This window comes from Coregonus lavaretus (assembly GCF_964263955.1).
Source record: "Coregonus lavaretus genome assembly, chromosome: 18".
Taxonomy (NCBI): domain Eukaryota; kingdom Metazoa; phylum Chordata; class Actinopteri; order Salmoniformes; family Salmonidae; genus Coregonus; species Coregonus lavaretus.
In genome coordinates, this window is record NC_140005.1 from 10700540 (window position 1) to 10718952 (window position 18413).

At 45.7% G+C, this 18413-nt stretch overlaps 1 protein-coding gene across 1 annotated transcript in view; it reads left to right on the forward strand.

Annotated features, from left to right (window-relative positions):
- The window catches only part of LOC311145246 (SH3 and cysteine-rich domain-containing protein-like), a gene marked incomplete at both ends in the record, with an annotated part of 53563 nt that overhangs the window by 20273 nt on the left and 14877 nt on the right, over nucleotides 1-18413 (forward strand). The window contains 4 exons of the mRNA XM_084181480.1: nucleotides 10961-11042; nucleotides 11368-11474; nucleotides 16527-16608; nucleotides 18028-18104. Of these exons, the coding sequence (XP_084037606.1) occupies nucleotides 10961-11042; nucleotides 11368-11474; nucleotides 16527-16608; nucleotides 18028-18104 (348 nt within the window). The remainder of the gene's footprint in view (nucleotides 1-10960; nucleotides 11043-11367; nucleotides 11475-16526; nucleotides 16609-18027; nucleotides 18105-18413) is intronic.

Sequence of the window (18413 nt, forward strand, 5' to 3'; positions counted from 1 at the left end):
TGCCTACAGTATTTCTCCTCGCATTAAGCATTAATCCAAGGTCAATAGGTCTGGCCTCGAGGAATCTTTTTATTACGTTGGAATATATTGAAGTGCTATATGCCATTCTGTTAGAAGTACACCATGGGGATTACAGCCTGTTGCTTAGTATGATTCACATGTTCATATAGGCCTCCCGCAGTGGTCTAAGGCACTGCATCGCAGTGCTAGCTGTGCCACTAGAGATCCTGGTTCGAATCCAGGCTCTGTTGTAGCCGGCCACGACCGGGAGACCCATGGGGCGGCGCATAATTGGCCCTGCGTCGTCCAGGGTAGGGGAGGGAATGGCTGGCAGGGATGTAGCTCAGTTGGTAGAGCATAGCGTTTGCAACGCCAGGGTTGTGGGTTCAATTCCCACGGGGGGCCAGTATGAAAAATAATGTATGCATTCACTAACTGTAAGTCGCTCTGGATAAGAGCATCTGCTAAAATGATTATTTTTTAAACAGTCATACCAGATTAAAGCTGTGGTGTGGAACATATTGTGCAGCGAGGCAGGACTCCACAGAGGTTAATGTACTCATCACAAAGACATGAAAGGTAGATTAGTAATGCGGTACTGCAATGCCATAGGAGTCAATAAGCAGCTCATAAAAAATTCAGCAACAGGATCATCAAGGATACAGTTTGTGAGAAAGTAATCTACCAACTGAGACGTAAAAATATGTCTGTGATATAATACTAGAAAAAGAAGAATACTTTATTGTCCATTATCTGACAGTGGCTTGCGAAAGTATTCACCCCCCCTTGGCATTTTTCCTATTTTGTTGCCTTACAACCTGGAATTAAAATGGATTCTTTGGGGGTTTGTATCATTTGATTTACACAACATGCCTACCACTTTGAAGATGCAAAATAAATTTTTTTGTGAAACAAACAAGAAAACAGAAAACTTGATTGTGCATAACTATTCACCCCCCCCAAAGTCAATACTTTGTAGAGCCACCTTTTGCAGCAATTACAGCTGCAAGTCTCTTGGGGTATGTCTCTATACGCTTGGCACATCTAGCCACTGGGATTCTTGCCCATTCTTCAAGGCAAAACTGCTCCAGCTCCTTCAAGTTGGATGGGTTCCGCTGGTGTACAGCAATCTTTAAGTCATACCAGAGATTCTCAATTGGATTGAGGTCTGGGCTTTGACTAGGCCATTCCAAGACATTTAAATGTTTCCCCTTAAACCACTCGAGTGTTGCTTTAGCAGTATGCTTAGGGTCATTGTCCTGCTGGAAGGTGAACCTCCGTCCCAGTCTCAAATCTCTGGAAGACTGAAACAGGTTTCCCTCAAGAATTTCCCTTATTTAGCACCATCCATCATTCCTTCAATTCTGACCAGTTTCCCAGTCCCTGCCGATGAAAAACATCCCCACAGCATGATGCTGCCACCACCATGCTTCACTGTGGGGATGGTGTTCTCGGGGTGCTGCGAGGTGTTGGGTTTGCGCCAGACATAGCATTTTCCTTGATGGCCAAAAAGCTCAATATTTGTCTCATCTGACCAGAGTACCTTCTTCCATATGTTTGGGGAGTCTCCCACATGCCTTTTGGCGAACACCAAACTTGTTTAATTATTTTTTTCTTTAAGCAATGGCTTTTTTCTGGCCACTCTTCCATAAAGCCCAGCTCTGTGGAGTGTACGGTTTAATGTGGTCCTAAGGACAGATACTCCAATCTCCGCTGTGGAGCTTTGCAGCTCCTTCAGGTTTGTCTTTGGTCTCTTTGTTGCCTCTCTGATTAATGCCCTCCTTGCCTGGTCCGTGAGTTTTGGTGGGCTGCCCTCTCTTGGCAGGTTTGTTGTGGTGCCATATTCTTAAAATTTTTTAATAATGGATTTAATGGTACTCCGTAGGATGTTCATAGTTTCTGATATTTTTTTATAACCCAACCCTGATCTGTACTTCTCCACAACTTTGTCCCTGACCTGTTTGGAGAGCTCGTTGGTCTTCATGGTGCCGCTTGCTTGGTGGTGCCCCTTGTTTAGTGGTGTTGCAGACTCTGGGGCCTTTCAGAACAGGTGTTTATATACTGAGATTATGTGACAGATCATGTGACACTTAGATTGCACACAGGTGGACTTTATTTAACTAATTATGTGACTTTTGAAGGTAATTGGTTGCACCAGATCTTATTTAGGGGCTTCATAGCAAAGGGGGTGTGTCATAAGGTGCTGAAGGTGGGTGTGGTGTAGGAATCAGGCGCAGGACGCAGAGGCTCAGTTCAAAGGCTTTAGTGCAAAATATCCACAAACAAAAGCACAATAAGCCTGAAGGCGAATACCAGGCGCACACAGGCGACAAAATAAACTGCGCACAAAACATGTGCAAAGAAACCACTCCAAACACTGGAGGGAAAAATGTAGCTCCAACACGTAACAGAGGCGCAATCACACACAAACACAGACACACACAACGAGAACTAAATAGAACACTAACGAGGACTAACTAGACACAGGTGTACAACATTAAGACCAAACCAAACGAACATGAAACATAGATCGGTGGCAGCTAGTACTCCGGGGACGACGACCGCCGAAGCCTGCCCGAACCAGGAGGAGGAGCAGCCTCGGCCGAAACCGTGACAGTACCCCCCCCTTGACGCGCGGCTCCAGCCGTGCGCCGACCCCGGCCTCGGGGACGACCAGGAGGACGCGGAGCAGGGCGCGCGGGATGGTCCCGGTGGAACTCCGACAGGAGAGATGGGTCTAGGATGTCCCTCCGCGGCACCCAGCACCGCTCCTCCGGGCCGTACCCCTCCCACTCCACGAGATACTGGAGACCCCCCATCCGGCGTCTGGAGTCCAAGATGGACCGAACGGTGTACGCCGGAGCCCCCTCGATGTCCAATGGGGGCGGAGGAGTCTCTCCTATCTCATTGTCCTGGAGTGGACCAGCTACCACCGGCCTGAGAAGAGACACATGGAACGAGGGGTTAATATTCTTATATTCAACAGGTAGGTGTAACTTATAACACACCTCGTTCAATCTTCTCAGGACTTTAAAGGGCCCCACAAACCGCCGACCCAGCTTCCGGCAGGGCAGGCGGAGGGGTAGGTTTCTGGTAGAGAGCCAGACTCGATCTCCGGGTGCGTACACCGGCCCCTCACTGCGGTGGAGATCGGCGCTCGCCTTGTGACGACGGACGGCCCGCTGCAGGTGGACGTGGGCAGCGTTCCACGTCTCTTCCGAGCGCCTCATCCAATCATCCACCGCAGGGGCCTCGATCTGGCTCTGCTGCCACGGTGCCAGAACCGGCTGGTAACCTAATACACATTGGAAAGGGGTTAGGTTGGTAGAGGAGTGGCGGAGAGAATTCTGGGCCATCTCGGCCCAGGGAATGTAACGCGCCCACTCCTCAGGCTGGTCCTGGCAATAAGACCTCAGAAACCTACCCACATCCTGGTTGACACGTTCTACCTGCCCGTTACTCTCCGGGTGGTACCCCGAGGTAAGGCTAACCGAGACCCCCAAACGCTCCATAAACGCTCTCCACACCCGGGAGGTAAACTGGGGGCCCCGATCAGACACTATATCCTCGGGGACCCCGTAATGCCGGAAGACGTGGGTAAATAGGGCCTCAGCAGTCTGTAGGGCAGTAGGAAGACCCGACATAGGGAGAAGACGACAGGCCTTAGAGAAACGGTCCACAACGACCAGGATGGTGGTATTCCCCTGAGAGAGGGGAAGGTCTGTTACAAAATCCACCGAGAGGTGGGACCATGGTCGTTGTGGAACGGGTAGGGGCTGTAACTTACCCCTGGGCAGATGTCGGGGCGCCTTACACTGGGCGCACACCGAGCAGGAGGAGACATAAACCCTCACATCCCTAGCCAAAGTGGGCCACCAGTATTTAGTGCTAAGGCAATGCACCGTCCGGCCGATACCCGGATGTCCAGAGGAGGGTGACGTGTGAGCCCAGTAAATGAGTCGATCCCGAATCTCGAGCGGAACGTACTTCCGACCCTCAGGACACTGTGGAGGGCTGGGGTCGGTACGCAACGCTCGCTCGATTTCGGAATCGACCTCCCACACCACCGGTGCCACAAGGAACGACTCCGGTAGTATGGGAGTGGGCTCAACGGACCTCTCCTCCGTGTCATACCGCCGGGACAGCGCATCTGCCTTACCATTCTGGGACCCAGGGATGTACGTGATTTTAAATACGAACCTGGTGAGAAACATACTCCATCGAGCCTGGCGAGGGTTCAGTCTCCTCGCTGCCCGGATGTACTCCAGGTTCCGATGGTCAGTCAAAATGAGGAAAGGGTGTTGAGCCCCCTCAAGCCAATGCCTCCACACCTTAAGGGCTTGAACTACAGCTAACAGCTCCCTGTCCCCAACGTCATAGTTACGCTCCGCCGGGCTGAGCTTCTTAGAGTAAAAAGCACAGGGGCGGAGTTTAGGTGGCGTGCCGGACCGTTGAGAGAGAACGGCCCCTATACCAGCCTCAGACGCGTCTACCTCAACCTGAAAGGGTAATGCGGGATCCGGATGCGCCAGCACCGGAGCCGACGTAAACAGGTCCTTCAGTCTCCTAAAGGCCCTGTCCGCATCGGCTGACCACTGCAGTCGCACCGGACCCCCCTTCAGAAGGGACGTGATGGGAGCTGCCACCTGTCCAAAACCCCGGATAAACCTCCGGTAGTAATTCGCAAAGCCCAAAAACTGCTGCACCTCTTTTACAGTAGTTGGGGTTTGCCAATTACGCACAGCGGACACACGATCCACCTCCATTCTCACCCCTGACGCGGACAACCGATAACCCAAAAAGGAGACCGACTCCTGGAAAAACAGACATTTCTCTGCCTTGACATATAGGTCGTGCTCCAACAGCCTCCTCAATACACGACGCACCAGGGTTATATGCTCGGCTCGGGTAGACGAGTACACCAGAATGTCATCAATGTACACGACCACCCCTTGTCCCTGCATATCCCGGAAAATCTCATCTACGAAGGATTGGAAGACTGATGGAGCATTCATCAACCCATATGGCATGACGAGATATTCGAAATGACCTGACGTGGTACTAAACGCTGTCTTCCATTCGTCACCCTCCCTAATGCGCACCAAGTTATACGCGCTCCTGAGATCCAGTTTTGTGAAAACCGCGCTCCATGCAATGACTCCGTCATGGTCGCAATCAGAGGGAGTGGATAACTGTATTTCACAGTAATCTGATTGAGACCACGGTAATCAATGCACGGGCGCAACCCTCCATCCTTCTTTTTCACAAAAAAGAAACTCGAGGAGGCGGGAGAAGTGGAGGGCCGAATGTATCCCTGTCTCAAAGATTCGGCTATGTAAGTCTCCATAGCTTTTCTCTCCTCTTGAGACAAAGGATACACATGGCTCCGTGGGAGCGCTGCTCCTGCCTGGAGATCAATCGCACAATCCCCCTGTCTATGAGGAGGCAACTGCGTCGCCCTAGTTTTGCTAAACACGAGAGCTAAATCCCCATATTCAGGCGGAATGTGCAGTGCGGGCACTTGGTTTGGACTCTCCACCGAAGTCGCCCCCACGGAAACACCCAGACATCGCCCCTCGCACTGAGCAGACCACCCATCGAGAGCCCTCTGTTGCCACGAAATAGCAGGGTTGTGGGTGCTTAACCAGGGAATCCCCAGCACCACTGGATACGCAAGAGAGTCGATCAGATACAGCTGTATAGTCTCCTCATGACCCCCCTGCGCACACATCCGAAGTGGCGCTGTGATCTCCCTGATCAACCCCGACCCCAACGGACGGCTATCTAAGGCATGAACGGGAAAAGGTTTGTGAACAGGTAGGAGAGGGATCCCTAACTCAAAACAAAACTTCCGATCAACAAAATTCCCAGCTGCGCCTGAATCTACGAGCGCCTTATGCTGGGAATGAGGTGCAACCTGTGGAAAACACACAGGTATACAAAAGTGCGCAACAGAAAGCTCTGGGTAAGTGGGACGTCTACTCACCTGGGAGGCCCCCCCAGTGCGTGGCCTGTTGTCTTCTCCCCCGGAGAACCCTCCCCAGCACCTGGCCGCAGTGTGCCCTCCACGACCGCACTTGGTGCAGGAGACAGGCCCCCTCGGGCTCCTCCTACTCCGTTCTCTAGCGCCGGCACCCCCGAGCTCCATAGGGCTCGGCTCGGAGGCGCCGGAGAGCGGAATGGACGGACTCCCCTCGGGACGTCCACGGGTGGCCAGCAGGGTGTCCAGACGGATGGACATATCGACCAACTGGTCGAATGTAAGATGGGTATCCCTGCAGGCCAACTCACGTTGAACGTCCTCTCGTAGGTTACATCGAAAATGGTCGATGAGAGCCCGCTCATTCCACCCTGCATCAGCCGCTAGAGTCCGGTACTCTAGAGCGAACGCCTGCGCGCTCCTCCTCCCCTGTCTCAACTGGACTAGACGCTCCCCCGCCGCTTTGCCCTCAGGTGGATGGTCGAACACGGCCTTGAAGCGGCGGGAGAACTCTGCGTAGGTCACGGTGTTGGCGTCCACTCTCCTCCACTCGGCGTTAGCCCACTCCAACGCCTTGCCCGTGAGACAGGAGATGAGGGCGGAAACGCTCTCGTATCCCGAGGGCACCGGGTGTACAGTGGCCAGGTAGAGCTCCACCTGCAGGAGGAACCCCTGACACCCGGCAGCTGTTCCGTCATACGCCCTCGGGAGCGAGAGCCGAATCCCCCTGGGTTCCGAACCTAGGACTGGTGGACCGACCGATGGGGTGGGCAGGATAGGTGGAGGTGTGGGTACCCGGCTGGCCTCCCATCGGTGCAAGGTGTAGATTACCTCCTGTAGAGCGGTCTCCAGTTGTCGAATCTGGCCATCTTGTCCACGGATATGCTCCTCGAGCGACACAGGCGTCTCTGCCGATCCTGCTGATTCCATTGTGGTGTGTGATTCTGTCATAAGGTGCTGAAGGTGGGTGTGGTGTAGGAATCAGGCGCAGGACGCAGAGGCTCAGTTCAAAGGCTTTAGTGCAAAATATCCACAAACAAAAGCACAATAAGCCTGAAGGCGAATACCAGGCGCACACAGGCGACAAAATAAACTGCGCACAAAACATGTGCAAAGAAACCACTCCAAACACTGGAGGGAAAAATGTAGCTCCAACACGTAACAGAGGCGCAATCACACACAAACACAGACACACACAACGAGAACTAAATAGAACACTAACGAGGACTAACTAGACACAGGTGTACAACATTAAGACCAAACCAAACGAACATGAAACATAGATCGGTGGCAGCTAGTACTCCGGGGACGACGACCGCCGAAGCCTGCCCGAACCAGGAGGAGGAGCAGCCTCGGCCGAAACCGTGACAGGGTGAATACATATGCACGCACCACTTTTCCGTTATTAATATTTGATAATTTTATGAAATAAGTTATTTTTTTAATTTCACTTCACCAATTTGGACTATTTTGTGTATGTCCATTACATGAAATCCAAATAAAAATCCATTTAAATTACAGGTTGTAATGCAACAAAATAGGAAAAACGCCAAGGGGGATGAATACTTTTGCAAGGCACTGTATCCATATCTCTGACTGGGTCGAACTTACACTTGCTTAGCCCGTATTGTGTCCTCTCTTCCCATTATCAGGCAATTCCATTATATACAGTGTGATTCATTACTCTCCCTCATTTATCTCAGTCTGTGAGCTTGCATTTTAATGAGGGGTTGCAGAGAATGCCAAGACCAATCTGTCATTTCGCCATTGTCCACTGTACTCTGGGGAACTGGCAGTCACGACTGCACTTGGGCTTTTTAGTCATTCACATCGAATCACACATCCCACGTGGAAAATATATAGCGTGTGCGGTTCTGTCATGTGTGATTCCCATTGGCTTGGCTCTCCAGTGACTAACTCCTCCAGAGTCCAGGTGTCCCTGGCCTGCATGGGAGGGAGTTAACTGGGATTGACAGGGAATCACTGGGAATAACTGGACATTACTGAGCTGAAATAAAGAACTGACCAGGAATGGGTGAGATTGAACAAGGATGATCAGGATTGAGTTGGGGTTCAGTGAACCTTGTGTACCGTGACCATGAGACTGCACAGGATACAGGAAGACAAGTGTTCCCTTTGCCCTCCATATTCCTTTTTCCATGAGCTGCCTAATGCCTTCAGCATGAGGCTCATGGAGATAGGGATCAGCTTTCAGGAGTGGAAAATGAGGTTGAGGGGTCAAGCATAAAAAGAGAATATACTCCCAGTGGGGCTCGGCTCTAAATGAAGGTTTCTCTAAACTTGGCAGGTTGTATTTCTTCAACCCTGCTTATTTCTCTTGGCAAGAGAATTTGGTCCGAGAAAAAAGAGAGTACATGAAACCAAATATATACCATGATGTGTTGTTTGAGTTGAAGATCCAAATATTACACCATGATATATGTCATAGCAGTGAAACAGTGACTAGATTAGATTAGACATAGTCATATGAAATGGCCACTCACATACTACAGCTGAAATCATCGTTCTTAGTATTTCAGTCATTAAGGCTGCGTTTACACAGGCAGCCCAATTCTGACCAATTCGTATAGGCTATCCAACAATATGTATACTGTATGACACAGTCAGTGAAAACATACATCCTTTTATATTTCCCAAATAGTGAACATGACTATCACAACAATAATTCCACGCTTTTGACCAGGGACCATTCAAACTGGATTCAAACCTCCATGTTATTTCAGTAGATGAGTTTCAGTGGTCTCATGAATCAACCAGACAACCTTTTCATTAAGGAGCTTGCCTCTGACAGGGCCTGACATTGGGCTGGACTTGAGAGGTGCTTATAAAGTTCAAGAGTTGCTTCTTTTACCTTCTCATTACCAGCCACAGCACATTGAGAATTAATCAAGGCAGATTACACATGCAGATTGCCTGAACCCACGGTTGATTATACAAAATGTAAACAAACCGAAAGGCTCCTTCTTTGTACAGTGGAGGCAGAGTGATTGTGCTTATTGCAGGAATAATGCATTGTCTGTGTGGCTGCCAAGCACCGAAACACAATAAGTTGATTTCATTGTCAGATAATACCTGATTTGGAAATGACCTTTCACTGTATATGATACCAAGGTGAATCTGTCCTTGTTTTGATAAGCTTAGTATGTGATAAACACCTAAAGATGTAGGGTCTTAATTTGAGCCAGTTTGCTACAGCAGGAAAATAATCCTGCAGCAACAGGACATGTGAATTATAATGTGGATTATAATTCATGGACATTTTTGTATGGATTTATAAATTTTTTGATAGGAAAAATGTAGTCTAAAATTTCAAAGTGGAAATGACAAACTTCAGAAGCCTTTTTAAACCTCAAATACACTACAAGTTTAAAATGTCTTGCATTGCAGGACAGTTCTCCTGGAACAGGGTGATCAAATTAAGATCCTACATCTGTATTTTAATTATTCCACCTACCGTACTTGTCTTGTCATGTATTGCACTGACATTACCATCCTTGCCTAAGATTATTGCTTTTTCTTGGGCGAGATTGAAACTGAAATTCTGAAAATGGAGGCCATCCACTGTAATTTTTCTGGATGGGAAATATTGATGGGAAATATTGATTGTATGGGAGACGGTAAACACAGAAACGTCATGGAAACGTCATGGAAACGTCATGGAAACGTCATGGTTAGATAGATAATAGACATCTAGAGGAGTGTCCTTGTTTGTACTTGGTACGTGAGGAATGGGACGGGTCATAACAGCAAAGGGACTGGTACACATCCTGTTAATGACTCTGGGCCTGTATTCAAAAAGTGTCTCAGAGTAGAGTAGTAGATCTAGGATCAGGTCCCCCATCTAATTCCTTATAATCTAAAAGGCAAAAAACAGATCCGAGACCAGCACTCTGAGACTATGTGAATATGGGCCCTGAAATCTGCAGTCTGGCACTCTGCCAACTGTGCTGTACTAACTGTACACAAACTAGTGAAAGTAATAGAATTGATGCTGGACTAATCCAGCCGCGTAGGTACGGGTGGGACCGGGTGGGCCCGGCAGATTGAGCAAAATAAATGAAATGTTTAATGCTCTCTACAGTGTTCCAAACGGGACATTATTTGTATTTTTACCTAAACACCATCAGATAGAATTTATAGCAAGAAGTGCACTGGAATGACATTCACTTTCATGCGATGGGTGGCCAAAAATAACTAACTGAAAGCCACACCCCCCAATAAGCCACAAAATGACTGCATTGAGGCATATGTCACTGTGTTTCTATGGCTATATGCACCATGCCACTGCCTATTTCGTTTGTTCATTTAGCACACATAGCAGCTAATGAGCCAGTGCCTTTATCACAGTCAACACACCTATATTTGAGTTTTAGTTAGCATTTTATCTCAGCCTCATGGCAAAATGTGTAGAATAGCAGGAAATTAGCTGTAAAACATATATATTATTTTGGTTCCACCCAAAATTCTCAGGCCCACCCACCAACGAATTTCTGGTTACCCTACTGGACTAATCTGATGTTGTTCCAGATGCACTTCTTCACTCAACCCTCATCAAGCTATTTTTAACCTACACATTACGTAACATTGTTTAGCATGGCTGAGGTAGGGAGTGTGATCAGCAGGCGGTGATCACAGAGAGGTCTATAATGGTGAATGGCTTTCAACCAGTTGTTCTGGCTTGGGATATATATTTAAAATGGCTCGTCTGCTTTAGCCAGCTTGTTGTTGTCTCACCGAACAATGATGTTGAATACAGAAACAAACCCAGTCTAGAGGACAGTATAGTGCATGTGGAAACTAACAGAGAAATTAGGTTATGCAGTGGCTCGAATGTATTTTGTTAGTGGTGTGCTGCACTGCCTGTTGATGTATTGATCCCTCACTCACTAAGATGTTCATGCCCTCCCTCCCTCCCTCCCTCCCTCCCTCCCTCCCTCCCTTCTCTTTCCCCCTCCACAGCCGAAGGGCTTTCGACGGTACTATAGCTCCCCACTGCTGATAACGGAGCAATTTGGCTGCATCAAAGAAGTCATGCCCATTGGTAAGCACGCTCTCTGGCCCTTTGCCTTACAATACTCTAGAGATAAAGAAATGTCATTACAAACCAAGGTGCATGAACAGTGGAGAAAACTGAAGATGAGAAGATACTCAGCGATTCTTTCTAAGACAATGGAAGTTTGCTTCAAAAATATATATTTTTATTGTTGAAACCAATGTGAGACAAGCTAAAGGGATTTATATAGGCCTGCCTTTCAAAATGTCAATACACTTACAGTAAATTGATGCACAACTAGGTTGCCAGGGAGGTGTCCTTGTCTGGCTGTTTTGACTGACATGAGCTTCTCTTCTCTGCTGTCTCCCCCCAGCTTGTGGCAGTAAAGTGGACCCTGTGTATGAAGCTCTCCGGTTCGGGACGTCTCTGGCACAGAGGAACAAGAGGTCCAGTGCCTCCGAGTCCCCCCACAGGAACTCTGTAAGAACAACAACAACACAATATATTACAGTTCAGGCTTAACTGAATGACAACAGAGACAGAATACAATATGGAATTGTATTGTTGGTGGTGGTGGGGAGGTGGAATTTCATTGGAAGACTGTTGCTGCAAAACAACAGGTGGGAGACACAAGGTTTGAGGTGACATATAAATACTCCACCATTTATGCCCATTGGTTGAAAGAAAGGGAAGTGATTATTGCACGAGTGAGCCCATAGGTTAATCAGCAAGCGTGGAGGAATTGCCTTAGTGTGTTATGCTCATAGGCTGAAGTTAGGTGAATGACATTCTGCATGCTTCCTAATACTAAAGGAGGAGGAGAGGCGTGACACTATGCTGATGAGTATGATAGGAAGTGATGTCAATTATACGTGTTATCTACACTGAACAAAAATAGAAACGCAACATGTAAAGTGTTGGTCTCATGTCTCATGAGCTGAAATAAAAAAATACCAGACATTTTCCATTTGCACAAAAAGCTTATTTTTCTAAAATTTTGGGCACAAATTTGTTTACATCCCAGTTAGCGAGCATTTCTCCTTTGCCAAGATAATCCATCCACCTGATATGTGTGGCATATCAAGAAGATGATTAAAAAGCATGATCATTACACAGTTGCACCTTGTGCTGGGGACAATAAAGGTATCCTTTAAATGTGCAGTTTTGTCACACAACACAATGCCACAGATGTCTCAAGTTTTGAGGGAGCGTGCAATTGGCATGCTGACTGCAGGAATGTCCACCAGAGCTCTCGCCAGATAATGTAATGTTAATTTCTCTACCATAAACATAAGCAATGTAGTTTTTAGAGAATTTGGCAGTACATCCAACCGGCCTCACAACCGCAGACCACGTGGGGGAGGAGTATTTCTGTCTGTAATAAAGCCCTTTTGTGGGGAAAAAATCAGTCTGATTGGCTGGACCTGGCCCCTCAGTGGGTGGGCCTGGCTGCCAAGTGGGTGGGCCTATGCCCTCCAAGGCCCACCAATGGCTGCACCCCTGCCCAGTCATGTGAAATCCATAGATAAGGGCCTAATTAATTTATTTCAATGGACTTATTTCCTTATATGAACTGTAACTCAGTAGAAATGTTGAAATTGTTGCATGTTGCGTTTATATATTTGTTCAGTATAGATAAATAAAAAGTGACGAGCATTCAGACCAGCCTTCCTGATAGAACATTAGGAAACTACATTTCAAAATAACTTCCACAAGACACAGAGCTCTGTAAATGTGTCTTCTCGAAACATAAATACATTCATCAAAACTAGATTATACTGTCAAAATTTCAAATACATTCATCAAAAGAACACGACTGCCTGAAAAAAGATTACCGCAACCATACTTATCTCTTGAGTCCAAGCAGACAGAACAGAAAGTTAGTCTGTCTTTTAAAACTCCCAGTAGATCAATACATTTTCTTTGCAGTCACTAAATCATGTAGATCAAAATTGGACATACAACTATCCAAAGGTGCAGAATTATGGGTAATTAATCTCCTTTGTTTTATGCATATTTCACCAAAACATTTCATACACATCAAATCAAATATTCTTCCTGATAAAGAATTCAATAAAAAAATAAGCACATAGTGTGCAGGATTCATTAATCGGTATCATCACAATCCAATTCCATGTATTCAATAAAAAGGCTGGTTTGCTCATAGTTTTGTAGACTTTCCATTGGTGCACAGAAACACAATCCACAATAGAAATAAGGAAAGGTGAGTACATGTCACGTTGGTTGAGTACAGGATTGGACCAAGGTGCAGCGTGGTATGCGTACATGTTCATTTATTAAATAAACACTGAACAAAACAACAAAAGCAATGTGACGTGACATTCTACAGGCTAACCTCAAACAAGCCTAACACACAGAAACAAGATCCCACAACATAGGTAGGCAACATGGCTGCCTAAGTATGATCCCTAATCAGAGACAACGATCGACAGCTGCCTCTGATTGGGAACCACACCCGGCCAACATAGATCTACAATATCTAGATCATACACATAGAAATTCACACCCTGACCAAACCAACAAGAAACAACAGGCATTAAAGGTCAGGGCATGACAGTACAATAGAGGAACCCAACTGATATTAATGTATAGATCTCAATCCACACCAAAACAAAGCTCTGTAATAGAAGGTCACAGTGTTGGAGATGATGACTTGGGAGTAACCCAACTTCATTCTCTGCATCTCGCATGTCAGCAATATTGTAAAAAAGCATAACAATTAGACAGTCCCCCATTGCCTAGATCTTTCCATGTATTGTGCATGGTATGTCATTGATGAGGTGATTTAGAATTTTGTGCAGTAGTATTTGATGATTACCTGAAACAGTGAACACACATTTATCTTCTGATGAAAACAGTGTGTTAATATTCTGTGAACAAAACAGTTGTATTCACTGATGACATTTGTATTAAATGTTTTGCAAAAGGTGGTCTAAAATATGCAAGTCAGTAAATGTATTTGAGTATTTGATCATTGCTCTTATACTATAGATACATTTCAACACAGATCCAAAAATTACTTGTACGTGATTGAGAAAAACTGTAATGAAATGACCTCATCAGCAATTCACCACCTGACTGTCATTTAAGAAACTACCCCATCAGCAACGTATAGAGATGTCAGGCCAGAGGTTAGCCTACTAACATAACGGTCATTAAGCAGGTGATTTCAAAATGTTTATATCATGTTGTTCTGTGTTTTGGTGCTGCATCTCTTTCATCTGTGAGTGAATGAGTGTCGGAGTGTAGGGGTGCATCTCTGCTCCGGCGCAGTTGCTTGGCTGCTGTTATCCCAGCTTAATTGATTAGAGTTCGATCACTCATTTTAACCTGGGGCCTGGGAGCATGGTTGACAGGTCAAGTGAATACATTATGTACTTTATACATTATGTCATATTCAGCTGGACAAATGGACACACGTCAAAGTGCGGGCCAAAACTCACTTATAGCAATGAACGTACATAGAGGCAAAGTATAGATTGAAAAGATACAGTACAGGTGTTGTTGTTGAATGCACACTCCAGCTCTGCCTTGAGTGATGATAGTGTACTGAGATACAGCCACTGTGGAGTAAATATGACCAATAACGGTAGACTCAGATACAGCCACTGTGGAGTAAATATGACCAACAAAGGTGTACTGAGAGACAGCCACTGTGGAGTAAATATGACAAATAAAGGTGTACTCAGATACAGCCACTGTGGAGTAAATATGACCAATAAAGATGTACTGAGAGACAGCCACTGTGGACTAAATATGACCAATAAAGGTGTACTGAGACACAGCCACTGTGGAGTAAATAGAACCAATAACAGTGTACTAAGATACAGCCACTGTGGAGTAAATATGACCAATAAAGATGTACTGAGAGACAGCCACTGTGGACTAAATATGACCAATAAAGGTGTACTGAGACAGCCACTGTGGAGTAAATAGAACCAATAACAGTGTACTAAGATACAGCCACTGTGGAGTAAATATGACCAATAAAGATGTACTGAGAGACAGCCACTGTGGAGTAAATAGAACCAATAAAGGTGTACTCTGATACAGCCATTGTGGAGTAAATATTACCAATAAAGGTGTACTCGGATACAGCTACTGCTGAGGAAATTTGACCAATAAAGGTAATCTACTCCAGGAATAGATGATGATGAGGGGATTGGAATAGTTATTCCAGGAGAGATATCTGCTGATGAAAATGCTCAGATTAAGACAGAGAGGAGGACTCGAAGACTCAAAGTGTAAACATGAATTGCAAAATAAAAGGGGAGGACCTCTCCTCTTTTCTCAACTCTGCAGCTTCTCTGTGTACATCTCACTTAAACTGTATCTGCGGCTTGAATCAGTTCTGGAAATGATGTCTTAAAGCCACCAGGGAAGTCCTGTCAACTGCAGCTGCTATTTATAAGGTGAAGTACCTGGGGCTTAAAAACTAGGACAATGATTAGCATCAGTGATAGCAGAGGGTAAACTCAGTTCACCCACCTAATTTGTTTACCAGTACATCCCTGGTTAGGATAGGATTAACGTTAATGTCCCCGAGGGGAAAATAGTCTTAGACACACAGTACTGCTGCATACAAAATAGACACTGCACATTACACACTCAACATAATACATACATTGCACGTTACCCCTGTCATACACATTGTACACTTTCACATAGGTTACGATGATAATTGGCAACTACATATTTAGATCCTATACAGTACTGCTTTGGTGGGAACATGTGTTGTTATGATTCCTTCAACTGTTGCCCTGTCATAATATTAGTCTATGTTTTCGAGCTCCGTTGAGCAGTGTTTGTAAATTCAAGATAACATCAAAGCTTTTTTGGTGGTCCTAAATCTAGACCACCCTCTACAATTCTAGGAAAAGTGTCAAAAACATTAAAGAGATTTAACGGGATCTTAAGCACTTACAAATTTGTAACACTCCTGAGTGGCGCAGTGGTCTAAGGCACTGCATCGCAGTGCTAACTGTGCCACTAGAGATCCTGGTTCGAATCCAGGCTCTGTCGCAGCCGGCCGCGACCGGGAGACTCATGGGCGGCGCACAATTGGTCCAGGGTAGGGGAGGGAATGGCTGGCAGGGATGTAGCTCAGTTGATAGAGCTGTGGGGTTGTGGGATGCAATGCCAGGGTTGTGGGTTCGATTCCCACAGGGGGCCAGTATAAAAAAATAAATAAATATGTATTCACTAACTGTAAGTTGCTCTGGATAAGAGCGTCTGCTTAAAATGTAACATATCGTACGAATAACAGGAAGAAAATAAAATTAAAAAAGAACGTAACATATCATACGATATGGATGACGTTGTGCACAATTTTCGGGGACCCGTTTTGACTCGTGAGCGCTACTTCAAAACTACTAGCTACAACAAAAAACTCTGCTGCATCACTTTAAGATCAGAAATTAGTGTGTGGTCTAGGTACCTAGCTACTGTAGGATCTGAATGACTGGCTACAATCTGTCAGTTAGATGTAATGACCTCTATCTGCTCCCACAGACTAGTGACTTACCCCAGGTTCCAGAAGAGGCCGTCGCTCACAGCAGTCGACATGAACTCACCAGGAAGCACAGTGATAATGGTGAGTACTGTACACGGTGTACCAAGAGGCAGCCATTAGTGACTAAGATGCAGCCATTAGTGACTAAGAGGCAGCCATTAGTGACACTGGGAAATGCACTTCTGTTATGCATAGACTTTATGAATGAAACTTTACTGACTGCTTAATGGTATGTCTATAACCTTATATGCCAGATCCTTGATCCAGCCTTGAACTGAACTAAATTTCAGTTGATTCACTGAATGTAATGGATGCTCACTGAATGTAATGGATTCTCACTGAATGTAATGGATGCCGACTGAATGTAATGGATGCTCACTGAATGTAATGGATGCCGACTGAATGTAATGGATCCTCACTGAATGTAATGGATGCTCACTGAATGTAATGGATGCCGACTGAATGTAATGGATGCTCACTGAATGTAATGGATGCCGACTGAATGTAATGGATGCTTACTGAATGTAATGGATGCCGACTGAATGTAATGGATGCTCACTGAATGTAACGGATGCTCACTGAATGTAATGGATGCCGACTGAATGTAATGGATGCTCACTGAATGTAATGGATGCCGACTGAATGTAATGGATGCTCACTGAATGTAATGGATGCCGACTGAATGTAATGGATGCTCACTGAATGTAATGGATACCGACTGAATGTAATGGATGCTCACTGAATGTAACGGATGCTCACTGAATGTAATGGATGCCGACTGAATGTAATGGATGCTCACTGAATGTAATGGATACCGACTGAATGTAATGGATGCTCACTGAATGTAATGGATGCCGACTGAATGTAATGGATGCTCACTGAATGTATTGGATTCTCAGTTGTATTTACAGTACCCAGTGTAAGATCTCAAAGAAGAAGGGTAATAAGGCTATTGCCCTGACCTTTTGCATGCAGTAGCATTCACCCAGAACAATGAAGTTGTAGAAAGCACACTGGTTGGAGTAGACCTCACATTATTCAAAATGCCGTTAGAAGCTCCACACAAAGAATATCATCTGACCCCTAAGGAGAGAGGAAGAGAAACCTTATTCTGTGTTCCTCTCTGCTTGCCACGTGTAGAGACTGGAATTTCTCCTCAACCCTACTTGAATATCTGGACAGGTCTCCGTAAGAAAATAAAAAGATCCATACTTACAGTATGACAATCTGTCCCATTAGTAATGCCATCCGAATACTCTGTTGCTTTCTGAAATATGTATTTATTTATGAAATAGCTTTTCTATCACAGCTTGTAAAATGAATACTTAGGTTTATTCCAGGACATTCAGTGGATTAAATCCCACTGCTGTCGAGGTTCATCCAAGCTTCACTGTCTTTTTTTGATTGTCAGAGTGTTGATAGCTTTAATGTTGTCTTTGATAATTGAAGTATTTGTCATTGATTTGGGGGTGATTTACTGAATGTTTTGACATTTTCCAGTGTTCACATCACTTGAGAATGGGACGGAGCCCATTCCCTATTGCCACGTGGCTGAGAGGAAACCTGATGATTCACTGGTAAGGAACCCAAACACTTACAGTATAGTAACCAGACCCCCTGTAACTCTGAGGAGGGCAGCAGTATAGTAACAACACTCGCTTGTGACGAGGTGTGAAAGAAGGAGTCAGGCACAGGAGGTAAAATATTGAAGTCCAGAGTTTAATACGTTTGCATAAATCAAACACCCCAAACGTCAAACGAAACTGTACAAGGGAAAACATCCACCTTGGCAAATAACACAGTGAAATGTAGCTCAACCGAGCTACACGCTCTCACAACAAAACAATCACTCACAAAGACAAGGGGAACAGAGGGAACATTTATAC